This window comes from Molossus molossus, unplaced genomic scaffold, assembly GCF_014108415.1.
Source record: "Molossus molossus isolate mMolMol1 unplaced genomic scaffold, mMolMol1.p scaffold_m16_p_13, whole genome shotgun sequence".
NCBI lineage: Eukaryota > Metazoa > Chordata > Mammalia > Chiroptera > Molossidae > Molossus > Molossus molossus.
In genome coordinates this window covers 84,697,565-84,713,604 of record NW_023425348.1, presented here as the reverse complement: position 1 = coordinate 84,713,604, position 16,040 = coordinate 84,697,565, and the positions used below count along the sequence as shown (strand labels likewise).

The 16,040-nt window shown below is 36.5% G+C and overlaps 2 protein-coding genes across 2 annotated transcripts; both read left to right on the top strand.

Moving 5' to 3' along the window:
• Positions 1–2,744: 2,744 nt before the first annotated feature.
• On the top strand, positions 2,745–3,692 carry LOC118628277 (olfactory receptor 1030). The gene has a single exon (XM_036259139.1). The coding sequence runs from the start codon at positions 2,754–2,756 to the stop codon at positions 3,690–3,692; it is 939 nt and encodes a 312-aa protein (XP_036115032.1). The 5' UTR covers positions 2,745–2,753.
• A 10,045-nt stretch (positions 3,693–13,737) lies between these two features.
• Positions 13,738–14,688, top strand: LOC118628291 (olfactory receptor 1030-like). The gene has a single exon (XM_036259156.1). It carries the CDS (start codon positions 13,750–13,752, stop codon positions 14,686–14,688), a length of 939 nt encoding a protein of 312 aa, XP_036115049.1. The 5' UTR covers positions 13,738–13,749.
• The last annotated feature ends 1,352 nt before the right edge of the window (positions 14,689–16,040 follow it).

Below are 16,040 nucleotides of genomic sequence, written 5' to 3'. Positions count from 1 at the left end.
AATAGCATACTTGCTTTGTAATTCTTAAATGCCTGTGCGCATGGGAGAAACTACTATTATCAAGATGTAGCCTTCTCTTCCTAAACTGTAAAGTGTGGTTGCTGAACCTATTTACAGAGAAGAGCAGGAAATTGGCAGATTAAATTCCAATCAATTTTTAAAATATTTTTATTGCCTTTATTTTTGTCTTTATTAGGTGTTTAACATAATATGATGACCCAACAGGTGCTACTCTTTAGGACATGGTTGTATAGCTTTAAAGATTAGATGAATACCTTTTGCCACAAAAATGAAAGATTTACAATACTAAGGTGCATCTTTTCCAAATGGACTCATCCTTCTGTTGTGTGAGGAAAGAATACTTTTACTATGGACATAAATCCTAATTGTCTAATTATTGTATTTTCCTCCCAAAGGCCAAAGTTGTACATTTAATCTCTGCAAATTCTATTTCAAATTAACTCTAATTATCACAGTGACTTGTGTGTAACCCACATACGTATAGACACATTCCAAAAAAAACACATCAAGACAAATTCAAAGAGCTGCTGTCTCCCAGCTTTCAGGAGTGTTCATACTTCTGGGTCTGTGATGAGGCCTTCCAGTTAGTCTGCATGCTTGCCACTAAGGCATTTCATCTGACACAACAGAAAGCTCATTCATGCATCCATGTGGAACGTTTCTGACCTCTCACACAAGCCTGCTGTCTCTGCATGGACCGGTCTCACTAACTGAAAGTCCTCTTTGTACTTGTCCTTCTAGAAAAGTCTTAGTTATCCGTTGTGCTCAGTTAAAGGCTACTGTTCTTTGATGCCTATTCTGATTCCTGAACACAATTAGTTTTTTTGTTCAAATCTTTATTATTGAACTATTTAATCACTTTTCATCTCAATTTTCTCTTCATTGGCTTTCTTTGCCATGAAGTCACCAGCCAGCTCTCTCAAGACAAGCTCTGTTCGAGTTATCTTGATTCCTCTGGCAAAGTGACATGCACACACATAGCATTTAATGCTGTTTCTCTACAAAGGTGATCCTATTATAATGATTAAATCATATACCATATTGGAAGCATCACAGAATCTAACTAGCGAAGTTTTTTTATTTTGTTTTTCTCTTTGAAAACATTTTACTGAAGTATAAAATACATACAGAAATTCTGAAGCAAACAGATCTAAGTTTGCGAGTGTACTTGGTTTTGTCCTCAGGAACAGCTCAGACACTAAAAACACAGTTGGTGACACTGACATGGCATAGACTTGTCACTTGTATTTCGGTGGGTCAGGCTTATAGACTTCTCTTTCATGCTCTGGTTAAAGATAGGTTAAAAAACAAAATTATTTCCCAACATGGTATTTGATTAGGTCTCACATAAAAATGGTGAATCCTGATAATTCTTTAAAATTGAAAAGTCTTAAGATCTTGGAACAGGGGGCCTTGCTACCATGTGGTAAAAATTCAACTGGCCTGAGTGACTCCTGATTCTGCTGTCTGGGAACTGCTCTCTGGTTCACTTCAGTTCACTCTTACCCAGACCATTCTGCTCCTTCTTATGATCTGAATGGCTCCCACAGATCCATAGCATTTGAGTTTTGATTCATTATCTTAGTTAGTGTATCACTTATGAAATAACACATGAGGACATTAAGACTCCATATGAAAATATATTCTCTAGACTCCTGATACAATTTCTCATTTTATTCTTTAATTATAATTGATATTATCTGATCTGATATTATGTGGATATATAATTCTTTCATTATAATCAGCATCATCTGAACTCGGTGCTACGAATAATTCTTTATTAATTTTTTTGTTTTATAACTTTTGGACATTATAGTTTGGTAACAAAGAAGGTTGAACTCTTTACATATGCTGCTAGAAAGCTTAGAGGCATATATGTGTTCCACCAGCAGCACAAATTGTCAGATTTGGTTATTGGCTACAAACCTCCTAAATGCTTTCTTGGTTAAAAAAATAAAAAAATAATAATAATAAAAAAAGAGTGGATAAGCAAACAAAACTATGATCTAAGTTTTAGCTACTTTTCTTTTCCCCATCAATGTCTCTCTTGCCATTATTCATACAAGATCTTCTGAATGAAAACTTCTTCTTCAGTAATTCATAGAGAGGTTTATTTTCAAAATTTTAAAACAAATCTTAGATCTATTTGTATGAGGATACGACAATCTCTACATTTCATGGACAATGCTGTCAAACAGGGCCCAGAGAGTTTGCTTCAAACCTCTAATGTTGGGCTCTCTACGGCAGCAGGGAGTGCAGTTCTCAGGGGCTGACCTTGTAAATATGCACCCGTTGTTCATGACTGAAAAGCCACTTTCAAACATGTCACCATTGTGACCAGAAACAGTGCTGGGTTCAGCGACTAAACCCAGGATTTTACGGTGAACGGCACGTGGCAGTTGGTGGTTCAGTCCACTTTCAGACGAACTTTGGGTTATAATTTCCATATTCCAGAACAACTTGCGTCACAAAGAGCTGTTTTCTTTGGGAATCATCTGAACATTATACACCTAGGCAATAGGAGCCATGACCTTCTAAAAGTCCCGGCTCCTGCAGTCTCAGACTCTAATAGTAGCTATGCGTGAGGTTACTGAGAGTGGAAGAAGAAGCGAGAAAGGAGAATGAGAGAAAGAGAAAAGAAACATATAAAGGCCCACTAATTCCCTTCTTAATTTATTTTCCTTCATCTAAGTTTTCCTTCATCTAAGTGAGTCAAGCTGGCACCTAAGAAAATGGTCAGAGGAAACTTCACCTTGGTGACTGAATTTATTCTCTTAGGATTAACAGATCGCCCAGAACTTCAGCCACTCCTCTTTGTGCTCTTCCTGGTGATCTACCTGATCACTGTTGGAGGGAACCTTGGCATGCTGGTATTGATCCGGATAGATTCACGCCTCCACACCCCTATGTACTTCTTTCTTGCCAGTTTGTCCTGCTTGGATCTGTGTTATTCCACTAATGTGACTCCTAAGATGTTGGTGAACTTCTTATCAGAAAAGAAAACCATTTCTTATGCTGCTTGTTTAGTCCAGTGTTATTTTTTCATTGCCATGGTGATTACTGAATATTACATGCTAGCTGTAATGGCTTATGATAGGTACATGGCCATCTGTAGCCCTTTGCTTTATAACAGTAAGATGTCCAGAGGTGTCTGTATTCGCATGATCGCTGGTCCATATATTTATGGGTTCCTTAGTGGCCTGATGGAAACCATGTGGACATACCGTTTGACCTTCTGTGGCTCCAATATCATTAATCACTTCTATTGTGCTGATCCACCCCTCATCAGACTCTCTTGCTCTGACACTTTCATTAAGGAGACATCCATGTTTGTGGTAGCAGGATTTAATCTCTCCAACTCCCTCCTTATAATCCTCATCTCCTACATCTTCATTCTCAATGCCATCCTGAAGATACGTACTGCTGAAGGCAGGCAGAAAGCCTTTTCCACCTGTGGGTCCCATTTGGTAGCAGTGACTGTGTTTTATGGGACCCTTTTCTGCATGTATGTTAGACCCCCCACGGACAAGTCAGTGGAGGAGTCCAAAATCATTGCTGTATTCTATACCTTTGTGAGCCCTATGTTGAACCCTATCATTTACAGTCTGAGGAACAAGGATGTGAAACAAGCTTTGCGGAAATTGATGACAAGAAATGCACTTTCCAAGTAATATCACAGTGTACCATCTTCTATAAATTAAATAAAAGACATATTTCTAACAACTGGATCTTCTTTTAACTGAATTTACAGTAAAATCGATTTTAAATAAATGATGAAAATCTTTAATGACAAAACATAAAAGACATGGGTATAGAAGATTTATAGTTTTCTATGAGACGTGAGTTCATTGTGTGTGTAAAGGGGTGGGAGTTATGCATGTGCCTATGAGAATCCTTTCTGTTCCTTAATACATTTTTACATTTATAATTTTGTATATTACTTTTGGATGATAAAAATTATACATTCTTAGAGTAAAAAATCTGAACTCTAGAAAAATATAAAGTAAGAGAGTAAAATATTTTCCTTTTTCCCTCTATCATGATTTACCATTCTCATTTCTCAAAAGTCTCACTATTAACAGTTTCATATGTTTTCATCAAATTTCCATATAGCTATAAATCAATGTATGTTATAGTTGGATACACACACACACACACACACACACACACACAATTGTCAATACAGTCATGAGCTAATTTTTAGTATTTTATAATTCTGTAGCATTTTCAATGTAGAAGCTTTGATCTCGTGGTTTAGGGAAATGTGGCCAAAGTACTGATGAGACTTGTCATCTCTAGGAAAGATAACTTACCATGACACCCCCATGTTCGTTCCTGACATAATTTTTTCTCCCCACTTATGAGAGTTACTTTCAAAATGACACCTTCCTTTGTCTGCCTCAACAGGAGACAAGCACCTCCAGACAAGTATTTGTTTTAGATATCACTCCTGAAGCAGGCTAAGAATGGTTCTTACAAAAATATATGGCTTGTTTCAGAAGGAGCTGTGATTTCGGTAGTTTGTTAGTATCCTTCTAGCTTCCGGGGTTTGTATGCCTTCCCTCATGTCTGCATATTAATCTATTTTTCAGGAGGAGATAGATATTTGCTATTTGTGCTATAGTTCAAATTTTATCCACAATTGTCCTTTGTCAGAAATGTTTAATTGTTTGTAAATACTTTAATGTTAAAGGTTGCAAATAAGAAGTTATTTTCTTTGCAGATGTTAACATTTCAGGTGACTTTGCAATCATGCAGCATAAGCAAAGCTGATGAATGTTTACTGGGCATTTACAATAAGCCAAGTACTGCTCTGAGTACCAAGAAACCTTCAAGGAGTTCCAGGATTGTATAGTTTTCTCGAGTTCATGAAGCTGTAAAGAGAAAAATCTGTACAATTTGTTAAGTGTTATAAAAAAATGGAAGTCTTGAAACAAACAAGGAAAAGGCAATTTATTCTGAGTAAATTGAAGGTTGTCTTGTTACTTGCAAGACAAGAACTTGTTCATTGTTTGTGTCACTGTTCCAGCTTGCCCATAGATCCAGTTCAAGATCATGTCAGACCAGGCAGGTCTGAACAAAGGAGTATTAGAACCTATTGGTGATCACATATGTGACTGTTACTTTCAGCGTCAAAGGAAAAGCCATAGAACGATAATGAGTCACTCCCCAAATTGAGACAGTTTTTTCAGTTGTATTTTAAAGCTTCTTTCCCATCTTAGAGCCTGTGTTTGCTCAATATTTCCCGCAGGTTAACATTTTAATGTTCACTAATTGTATATTATCCCATATAATCATTTCAAGCTTTCTTATGACCAGATGTTCTTTAAATAACTTTATACTGAAAATCAGATTATCTAAAAATTATGCTAAAACACACATATAAACAAATAATTTATTTTTGTAACTTTTAACTTTCAATTGATAGTTTGTTGGGTTCTACCTAAACACAGATCAATTACTATTTAAGCACACACATATTCGGTTATGTAAAACCAGCTGCTTTATTATTCCAAATTTTCCCATCTCATGGTCCATATCTCTCTCTCTGTTTACAGCCTAGCTTGACACCAAACAAAGCTTCGGTAATAAAGGCAGCACAAAATAATAAATGAATCTTCATTTTGAAAGTAAAAAATTGTCTCCATTTTCTAAAGTGTAAGAAAAATGTCTTCAAATGGACCAGCAAGGACAATAAGGAAATATATTAGTTATAAGTACATACAACTGTTTAGAAAAACTAGTAAACCATAATACCACTGACATTTATGATTGGTAGTAGCAACATGAAGTCTGTAGTGATGCCCACATACACACATTGTGAAGATAAAAGAGGCATTATCCCAATTGCCCTCATGAATTGACTGGCTGGCTGGAGTTACACCATCAGCCTGTTAGGCAGTCTATTTTTTATTCCATCTTGCACTGTTGCTAGACATAGAATAAGTATGTATGTGCCGATTAAATAGTTTTTGTTAGTGAATTAGTTCAGGAGACCCTGAATTTTTTAAAGTTAAGGAATTTTCTTGTTAATGATAAAGTTAGTCATGAGGGGTTTTAGAAACAGGCTCCTGATTCATTTTTTTCCTTTCTAAAGTTACTTTTACTGGTTCTATATTTATTTTTTTAAACTGAGCAATGTGATGATAAAAGAATCTATGAGAAAATAGGAAGTATTCATTGTACCTCCCTAAGGAACAATAATTATATTTTATATTTTTCACCTCACCCATGTAAAATTTTATAACTCTAATTGGTAGTTTTGTAAAGGAAACTAATGTATATGTATTGAGGAAAAATAAATAAATGTTCCAGGGAATGATAATGCAATAAGTATCACATATTTATTCATATGTTAAATATTGTCCTGGGAGCAGTGGATATCTGGAGACTATTTCGACTCACATTAATGTACACATAAAAGAGAGAGAAACAGATAATAATAATGCTTACCAAAATTCAGGTCCTGTCTTACTACATGTTTCACATAATGCGACCACCAATACTGATTTCAGTATTATAGTCCCCATTTTAAGTGAGCAAACAATGTATGCATGAACAATGGACATGGACAACAAAGCTGGGGACAGGGTGGGGAGGGAGACAGGGGGAAATCAGTGGGGGGAAAAGGAGAAACATCTGTACCAAAAATAAATTAATTAATTAAAAAAGAAAACATATACATGTTGCACATGACCCAACTTGACTGGCAAGGTGAAGGGACAGGCAAACTACTAAATAAATAATGTAAATATCCCCCCCCCCAATAAAGATGAGCAAACAGAGACTCACAGATTAATTATTAACTTAAAATCAGATGTCCAAATGTGTCTAGGTCTAGCTTCGAACTTTCTTTTTTCCCTCTTTTTACTATACCTTGTTGAAGAAAAAACAATGAAACAAATAAAACTATTATTTCTGTCTTCCAAAAATGTTGCTCATGTATTTGACAGCTGTAGGCACACTGAATGATATAATCCACTAAAGAAAACATCCTATTTTATTTTATTATCATTATTTTTTGTGAATCCTCACCCCAGGATGTTTTTTTCCATTGATTTTTAGAGACACTAGAAGGGAGGGAGGGGGAGAGAGAAAGAGAGAGAGAGAGACATCAATTAGTTGCCTCATGTACCCACCCCAAATGGGGCTGGGGATCAAACCTGCAACCCAGGTACATGCCCTTGACCGGGAATGAAACCCATGACCCTTCGGTGTGAGGGCCAACACTCTAAACACTGAACCACACTGGCCAGGGCGAATCATGCTATTTTATAATGTATAGACTACTTCAACTTGATTGATAAAGTGAGCTTTGCAGTCAGATTCTGACTCCATTATCTATCTTCCCTGTGTGTGCGTGCCCTAAATCATCTCTTCTTACAAGGATACAAAATATCCTGGATTAGAACCCACTCATATAATCTCATTTTACTTTAATTCCCTTTTGTAAAGAACTTCTATCCAAATCCAGTCATAGTCTGAAGTACTGGGGGTAAGAACTTCCACATATATATTTTAGAGGAGGCAATTCAGTCTGTAACACAGTGAGATGGTAACAGAATGTGACACAAAGTTGTGACAATGATGTGAAGAAATTATATCCGAAAATTGGATTCAGCTGAAATTAACATGCTAAGCAGAATGCCATCTGAGAATCCAGGACAGACATCATCAATGTGATTGTATGGACTTCCCAATGTATGATGAAAAATATTGAGACCAATCGATGTGTCTCTCTCACATCAATGCTTCTCTCTCTCTCTTTTACCCCCTCCCTCTCTCCCTTCTACTTCATCTAAACACTGATGGACAAATATCCTCGGGTGAGGATTAGCAAAAAAATTAAAAGAAAATAAAATGTTTATTTATTGAACTTACTTTGATTATTGGGCAATATATCACAAACTGAAGATTCAACAATAAGCAAAACAGAAAAAATCCTCTATAACACTAGGAGGAGGGGTTCAGATAGCAAGGCATCTAAACAAGCAGATACAATATTTCAGGCATAGGTAAGTGCTGCAGAGACAGCAAGACAAGGCAACATGGAAGCCAGTAACTGGCAACATCAGAAGTGAGGGTCGTGTTAATGGGTTGATTTTAATAAATGGGGAAAGACTCTTGGAGAAAGTAACATTTGAATTGAAGTTTAAATAAGCAGCATAAGGCGATTATAAACAAAGTCTTTGGAAATTCTAACCAGGAGAATTGAAGTTTCAGGGATGAAGCCTGGCATGTTGAAGTAACTAAAATAAGGGCCATGTGTCTGGAGCTTAATAAATGGGAGAAACAATAGGAAATATTGAAGACAGAAGAGTGGCTCCTTTGTTTTTTTGGATGGTGTTGCAGTAATCATCAGTGTAAACGGATTGCAACAATTTGCTTTCATCTCCACATTTCAGTTGCTGTCACCTGATAGGATTTTTTGAAAGAGTAAGAATTTATCAATCCTTTCCTCTTTATGCCTCTGCCTTTGCCTAGGACCAATTACAGATTTTTCTCTTTGATATTCCCTTCTCCTATCCTAACATATAATTAAGGCAGAACAACAAATGATTACTTCAAGCTCTTTGTCATAAATGGCCTGTTACAAGTCCGTTGAGGGGAATTCTTTCTGAGCGGGAATTTCAGATTGTGATTTTATTAATACTAGCCAGGAATGATCACGCATGAAATGTCTATTTTCATTGAATGGAGAGAAATAAAAGTGAATGCAGCCATAGTAAAAAGATTTAAGGGAACAAGTTCTGAGCAATCTTTGTAACAATGCATTTTCTTTGGTATCCATTCATAATTACATGTTACATTTGGGAAACAAGACAGAGTCTCCAATGCTGTTCTGGCAGAGAAGATGTCTGGTGGGAATCACAAGAAAACAAGCATTTACTGAGACCAGGAAAGTTTCAAAATGGGAAAAGTATACACTTTCTTCATATCTCTGACTTACCAAGAAAGCATGACTGTAGACTTAAGGACTTGGAGTGGAAGTTCATAAATTCCACTAGGTAGAGTAAATAAAAATTTTCTGTGATGCTTTTTATTTTTTTATTTTTTTTATTTCCGGCCATCTCAAGATCTATGCCACCTTTTAAAATATTCATTTCAACTTCTGGTTACAGAAAAAAAAAAAAAAAAAACAGAACAAAAAACCATCTCTTCGTCTTGAGACAAAATGCTGTAGTAGGAAAAGGACTGGTTTTGGATTTTTCAGACCTGAGTCTAAACCTCAATTTTATTATTTATTTCTTAGGTGGGTAAGTTTAGAATAGCTACTCCACAGGATCAGTTTATTCAACCACAAACCATGATAAATGATACCCATCTCACGAGATTATCGTAAATATTAAATATTATTTGTAAAATACCTTTTCCTCAATTACATTTTGGGGCAACTATGCTTTGAATTCAATTTTGGACTCACTTTTAGGAACTTTTCCCAATATGAGAGGCATGATAGAAACAATAAATTAAAGATAGTCCTTCTGCCCAGTCGGTGTGGCTCAGTGGTTGGGCATTGACCCATGCACCAAGAGGTCGCCAGTTTCGATTCCAGATCAGGGCACATGGCCAGGTTGTGAGCCAAATCCACTGTGGGGGGCATGCAGGAGGCAGCCAATGGATGTTCTCTCTAATTGATGTTCCTATCCCTCTCTCATCGATGTTCCTATCCTTCTCTCCCTTTCCCTTTCTCTCTCTTTAAAATCAATAAAGAAAAAAAATATAGTCCTTCTTATATTCAACATATACTTGTTGATTATTATCTGTGTGAAGCACGATTGTTGTCCTTGGTGGTTACCAGTCCCTCACATTCCATGTGTTTTTCTTTTGAACACTGATATTTACACCTGGTATCATTTACTTAAGTATTCCATCAATGTGCAAACTCCTTTAGGGGTTTGAATATATTTTTATATTTGTATTATGAAGAGTGAACAGCATTGAATTTTGCACTAAGTACACATTTTGTGTGAATTAGTTAAAGGACAAACAGTGTAGGAAATAAATTAGAGAAGTTGAAACAATGAAGACAATGATCTGAATTTAGTTTCTTTAGAAGTTGCATCCTTAGAGTATCATAAATTTGTTTTTGTTTTGTTGTGTTTTGTTTTTTATCCTCACATGAGGACATTTTTTTTCATTATATTGTTCAGATAGAGTGGGAGGGATAGAGAGGGAGCGAGAGAGGGAGAGAGAAACATCGAGGTGAAAGGGACACATTGAGTGGTTGCCACTGGCATGACCCAGCCAGGGCCGGGGACAAACTGCAACTGAGGTACATGCCCTTAGCAGGAACCGAACCTGGGTCTCTCTGGACCGCAGGCCAATGCTCTAACCGCTGAGCCAAACTGCCAGGGCTATAAATTTGTTTTTTTATTATTGTCTTAAATATTGCCCTACTACTCAAAGCAGACAAATGGCTTATACGTCAATGAATCATAAAATACAGATTAGAAAAATCTTGAATTGAGAAAATGTAGTACTACCAATTAGTATTTCTCCCAGTGAGAATGCTCTCTACTGGGATTTCATTTTTAATTGTTTCCTGCAACAGTTGGGGATTCTCCTGAGATAAATACTGATGTCAATAAGTTGGGTATAAATCCTACAGCACTGGCAAGAATTTGACCTTTATGGTCACGAAGAAGACACTCATATTTTTACAGGTAGGAGAAGAAATGTGTTTGCATATTAGTTTTCAATATCTAGCAATTTAGTTTTCAATATCTATCATTTTGCTTTGCTAAATTACATGCTTTTAAGATACTGATATATTGAAATAGGTAGTTTCAAAGGAAATTTGCACAGACGATGCATTTTCTATGAGAAAATCGATAGGGTAGTTATGCAGCTCTGTCTTTTATTTCATGTTACCAGTGTTTTTGAATCATCCTGGTAGAATTTCAAACTATGAATCTCCAGTAGATGTTTCACTAAAATTAGTTTCAAATAATATTCTTTTGGTGTTTTCCATTTACCTAATGTCTGGGTGTCTCCTGCCATCAATTTCCCCAAGAAAAAGACAATTAGAAAACTTAGATCCATGTAGTTTATTAATATTTTAATTTTTTTCTGACTTCTCAGAAATACAGTATATGCTCAAATAGGCTTTTTTTTTTTTTTTTTTTTTTTTTTTTTTTGGTAAGCGTTAGACATATTAAGACATGAATTTAGTACATGCAGCTATGAGGTGTAGACAAGAAGATTTCTAAGTTCTTTGTGGTTCTCTTATTCACAATTTCCCCACTCCCCCAATATCCTGTTTCTGTCTGATACATTTTTTTTTTTTTTTTACAAGCCATGCTTATACTCCAGGGAACTTTTTTTTTTTCAGAATTTTATTTTCCAGTCAGGATAATTGAAATATGAGTCAGTATAATAATACTAACAAAACCTAACTTGGGTCAAGGATCTCACAACAAAAAGTTGATGATGAGGATTCTCATTCTTTTGCCAGGTTGCACATGTAGTCACTTGACTCAGCATCAAAGTTTCTAGCTGCATCTGAGTGTTTGCTGTGTGTGCTTCTTGATGTCTAGCAGCAGTCCCACTCCATAGTCAAGTACAATATAGTTCAGCATCCTCCTGAAGGCCACATGGCGGGCGAGTGCACGGATGAGTGCTGGTAATGGAGCAAGAGAGAACATGGGCAAGAGCAAAACACGAGAGAGAACTCTGTGTCTTGGGAACTTTACCCTTCCAAGATTCACATGCTTGCAGTGGCTCCACCCTTCTAGCCAATTCATTGTTCCTCAGGCAGACTGACAGGCAGGGACATTTCCTATGTCACCCCCAGTTCACTGCTTATGTGACCATATCCCCCTTTGATCAATCCCTTCCCCCAGTGATCTGCAGGGAATGAACTGATGGTTCTCAGGGGAGCGTGAGGTTGTAGCTTCCTGCAGATGACCACTCTTATAATATCTGGTCTCCCTTTGCTCTTTGTATTATTTTATTTTTATTGATTTTATTAGAGAGAGAGAGGAAGGGACAGGGAGATAGAAACATCAATGTGAGAGAGATGCACCAATCAGCTGCTTCCTGCATGCCTCCTACTGGGGATCAAGCCCGCAACCCAGACATGTGCCCTGACTAGGGATTGAACTGGGACTTCTCAGTCTATGGGACTACCCTCAGTCTGCTGAGCCACAATGGCTGGGCTCTTTCTAGTATTAATATTAATAAATTAGCTAATTATCATGATAACAAACAGAATTTTAACATTTTTGGTAACAGTTATTATCTTTCCCCTGTCAGTCCGTTCAACTGAGAGGAAGTGATGAACATTTCTGGTGAAGTTGCATGTTACAAAGGAAGAACACTAAACTGGGAGCTACAATATCTGATTCCTATCCGGTCCTTTCATTTCTGAGCTGTGAGCCAGAATTACATGCTATTTCCATGTATACATAAACAACTGAATGTTTTGCAAGGTTTTATAAAGTGACTTAAAACACTTTATGAACTGTAAAGTTTAATGTTAATAAGATAAGAACAATTATTGAAAGACCTCATAATATTTAATAGCTAAGAAGATAAGATTAGAAACCAGAAGGTCCATCTGTGTTTCTTGACTATAAAATGGTATACATAGTATCTATTTCATTAGAATTAAATAAAATAATACCTGGAAAGTATTCTAATCTGGGGCATGGACTCTAAGAACCCAACAAAAGTTATTGTTGTCATTGCATTGTTTTACCTTCAAGCAGCAAATCAACCAGATCTATTAGTTTCACTTACATTTTTAGGGCAGTTTAAAAATGAAGCACTACTCACATCGATATTCTGAGTGTGTTCAGAGGGTGTGAGATATTTTACACAGCCTCTGACAATTTCTCTGATAATGACTTTTGCTAATGTCAAAATTGTCCCTTGGAAAGAATATGTAAATATAAACTTCAATTTAAGCCAGCGGTTCTCAATCTATGGGTCGTGACCCCTTTGGAGGTCGACTGACCCTTTCACAGGAGTTGTATAAGACCATCAGAAAACACATATTTCTGATGGCGATTCATAACAGTAGAAAAATTACAGTTATGAAGTAGCAACAAAAATAATTTTATCGTTGGGGGTCACCACAACATGAGGAAGTGCATTAAAAGGTCGCGGCATTAGGAAGGTTGAGAACCACTGATTTAAGCAATTATAAGTACATTTGTAAATTTGTACTTGGTGAGCTATATAATACATCAGTAAATCACAAAACTGGGAAATATGAAATGAAGGTCTGATGCATAAATAATCTCATCTCCTTACAATTCAGTTTCTCAGTGTTCAGAATGAATTTTATCTGTGTTATCTTCAAAATCCTTTCTAGCCTTCTATGTATCTATGTGCATATATCAAAGAATAAAGACAGGAATTCAAAGCATTTCTAAATTTATGTTATAATATTTTCTTTGACAGATAAATTATTTAAACTTTTAAAAATTTTTTCAACGTATCAGGACACTTAAATTTATATTTTTATCTTTAGTTTCCAACTTAACTGCACAGTGTGATTACAAGTACAAACCTGAATTAGATCATTTGTTGAAAACTTTTAGACTTGCTTTATGGTATATTTGTTCATATCTAATTATGGAAATGCTACTGAGATAACACAATAAAGGCCTTTTAAATCTCTGTATAATATTTAACCTGATATAATGTTCAGTGATTTAAAAATCCCTTTATGTCTCTCCCTAGATAACCAAACCAATGCCTCTCATATAAGACAAAGAAATGTCCAGGAGAAACTACACAGAAGTGACAGAATTTATTCTATTGGGCCTCACAAGTCGTCCGGAGTTGCAGGTTGCCTTCTTCGTGCTGTTCCTCATGGTCTACATAGTCACTGTGGTAGGAAACGTGGGCATGATTGTTTTAATCAAAATTGATTCTCGACTCCACACTCCCATGTACTTCTTTCTCTCAAGTTTGTCTATTCTAGATCTGTGTTTCTCCACAAATGTCACTCCCAAAATGCTGGAAAATTTCTTATCGGAGAAGAAGACCATTTCCTACGCAGGTTGCCTGGTGCAATGTTATATCGTCATTGCTGTGGTCCTCACAGAGCACTGTATGCTGGCTGTCATGGCATATGACCGCTACATGGCTATCTGTAACCCACTTCTCTACAGTAGCAAGATGTCCAAAAGTGTCTGTGTCCGCCTGGTCATTGTGCCTTATGTCTATGGCTTCCTCCTTAGCGTGATGGAGACCTTGAGAACCTACAACCTCTCTTTCTGTGGTGCTAATAAAATCAATCACTTCTACTGTGCCGATCCTCCTCTTATCAAACTGGCATGTTCGGACACCTACAGCAAAGAGCTATCAATGTACATAGTCGCTGGCTACAGCAACGTGCAGTCCCTCCTGATCATTCTCACGTCCTACATGTTCATCCTTGTCGCTATCCTTAGAAGCCGATCTGCAGAAGGAAGAAGAAAAGCTTTTTCTACATGTGGCTCCCACCTGACAGTGGTCACCATCTTCTATGGAACTCTGTTCTGCATGCATTTGAGACGCCCCACAGAAGAGTCTGTGGAACAGGGAAAAATGGTGGCGGTGTTTTACACCACGGTGATCCCCATGCTGAACCCCATGATCTATGGCCTTAGGAACAAGGATGTGAAGGAAGCGCTGAGAAAAGCAATCGGGAGACAAAAACTGGGGAAATGAAAGTGCTCAACTGTCATTAAAAATATTTCTAGACATTGCAAGGTACGATATGATTGGGTTAGACATCTCTTTTTAAGCTAGTTTTTCACGATACATTTCTAACTTTTTGTGTCAGGTGGCCAATGAGGTTAAAATTCTCTAAAGCAGTGGTTGAAAATGGGAAGTGTAGGAGGTAACATTTAGGCAATTCATTCACATTCCTCTATTGATTAGTGTCATTTCTTTAAAAAAAAAAAAAAAGTGGCCTGAATAAATCTGAATTGTCACTTTCTTTTGTGTTTCTGGCAAATAAAAAAAGTCTGGAGGTTAGCAGTCTCCAACTTGTATATCAGCTTTATTGGATTTGGTCTCTGAGTCCCTTGCAGCTTGTTTTACTTCAAAGATGGCTTGTGCCCCTAAGGTCACTCCATGATGCACAATGGCTGCTTGGAAGCCAGCCAACGTGTGCCAATGATCTTCAGCTGTTCTAAATGTTCTATATATGTTTTCTCATATCTCTGGAGCCAACTTAATCATATTCTCAAACCTCGCTGCAAGAGAGTTTAGGAAACTTTTATTCCAGGACACGGTGTCAGGCTAAAACATGAGGGTTCTACCATCACTTCCCTGGTGGATAGCAATCTACATTTCACTTTTTAAAATTGTCTCACTTGTACTCCTTACTCATGTAAGTAAATGACTTCCTAATCCACTTCCAGTGATCCCTAGTACTTGAAATTAATAATATTTTATTGCACAGGTGAGGGGGGATCTTAGATGCCTGATAAGGTCTCCACAAATGTTCTTTCATGAAATCTGTTTTTAAAATATTTTGTCACAGAAAACTTTTTTGTTTTTTAGAGTCTCATTATTACAACTAAGTAAGCTTTTTCTTGCAGCAACATAAACATACCTTAATGGATGTATTTTGTAAATGCATCTGGCTATTTAGAAATAAAGATTTTAGAGTAGGTTGTGTTTTCTTTATGTAGGCTGATGGTGTATAGTATCTAATTTTTAAACTACCTTACTTTTTAATGTTTTCAGGGACATTCTTTTAAAGTCACAAACAAACCATTTCTAACAATTATTTAATTGAAGTTATTTTATAAATCATGATGTTTGGTTCAGTTGTGCTTAGATGTCAATGAGGGCAGTGTGGCTGACTCACACACAAACAAGAGACTTACTCTCATTCTAACCTTCTACTCATTTCCTTCACCATATTAGTGCATAAAATTTTAATTTCAGCCAAATTACAATATACCTTAATCCTTTGAGATTGTCAAAGAATGGCCAATTCTTAATATTTAATCAATAAATAACTAAAGTGCACTACAATTTTCTCATTTAGCTTCTTTATTGGTTGACAT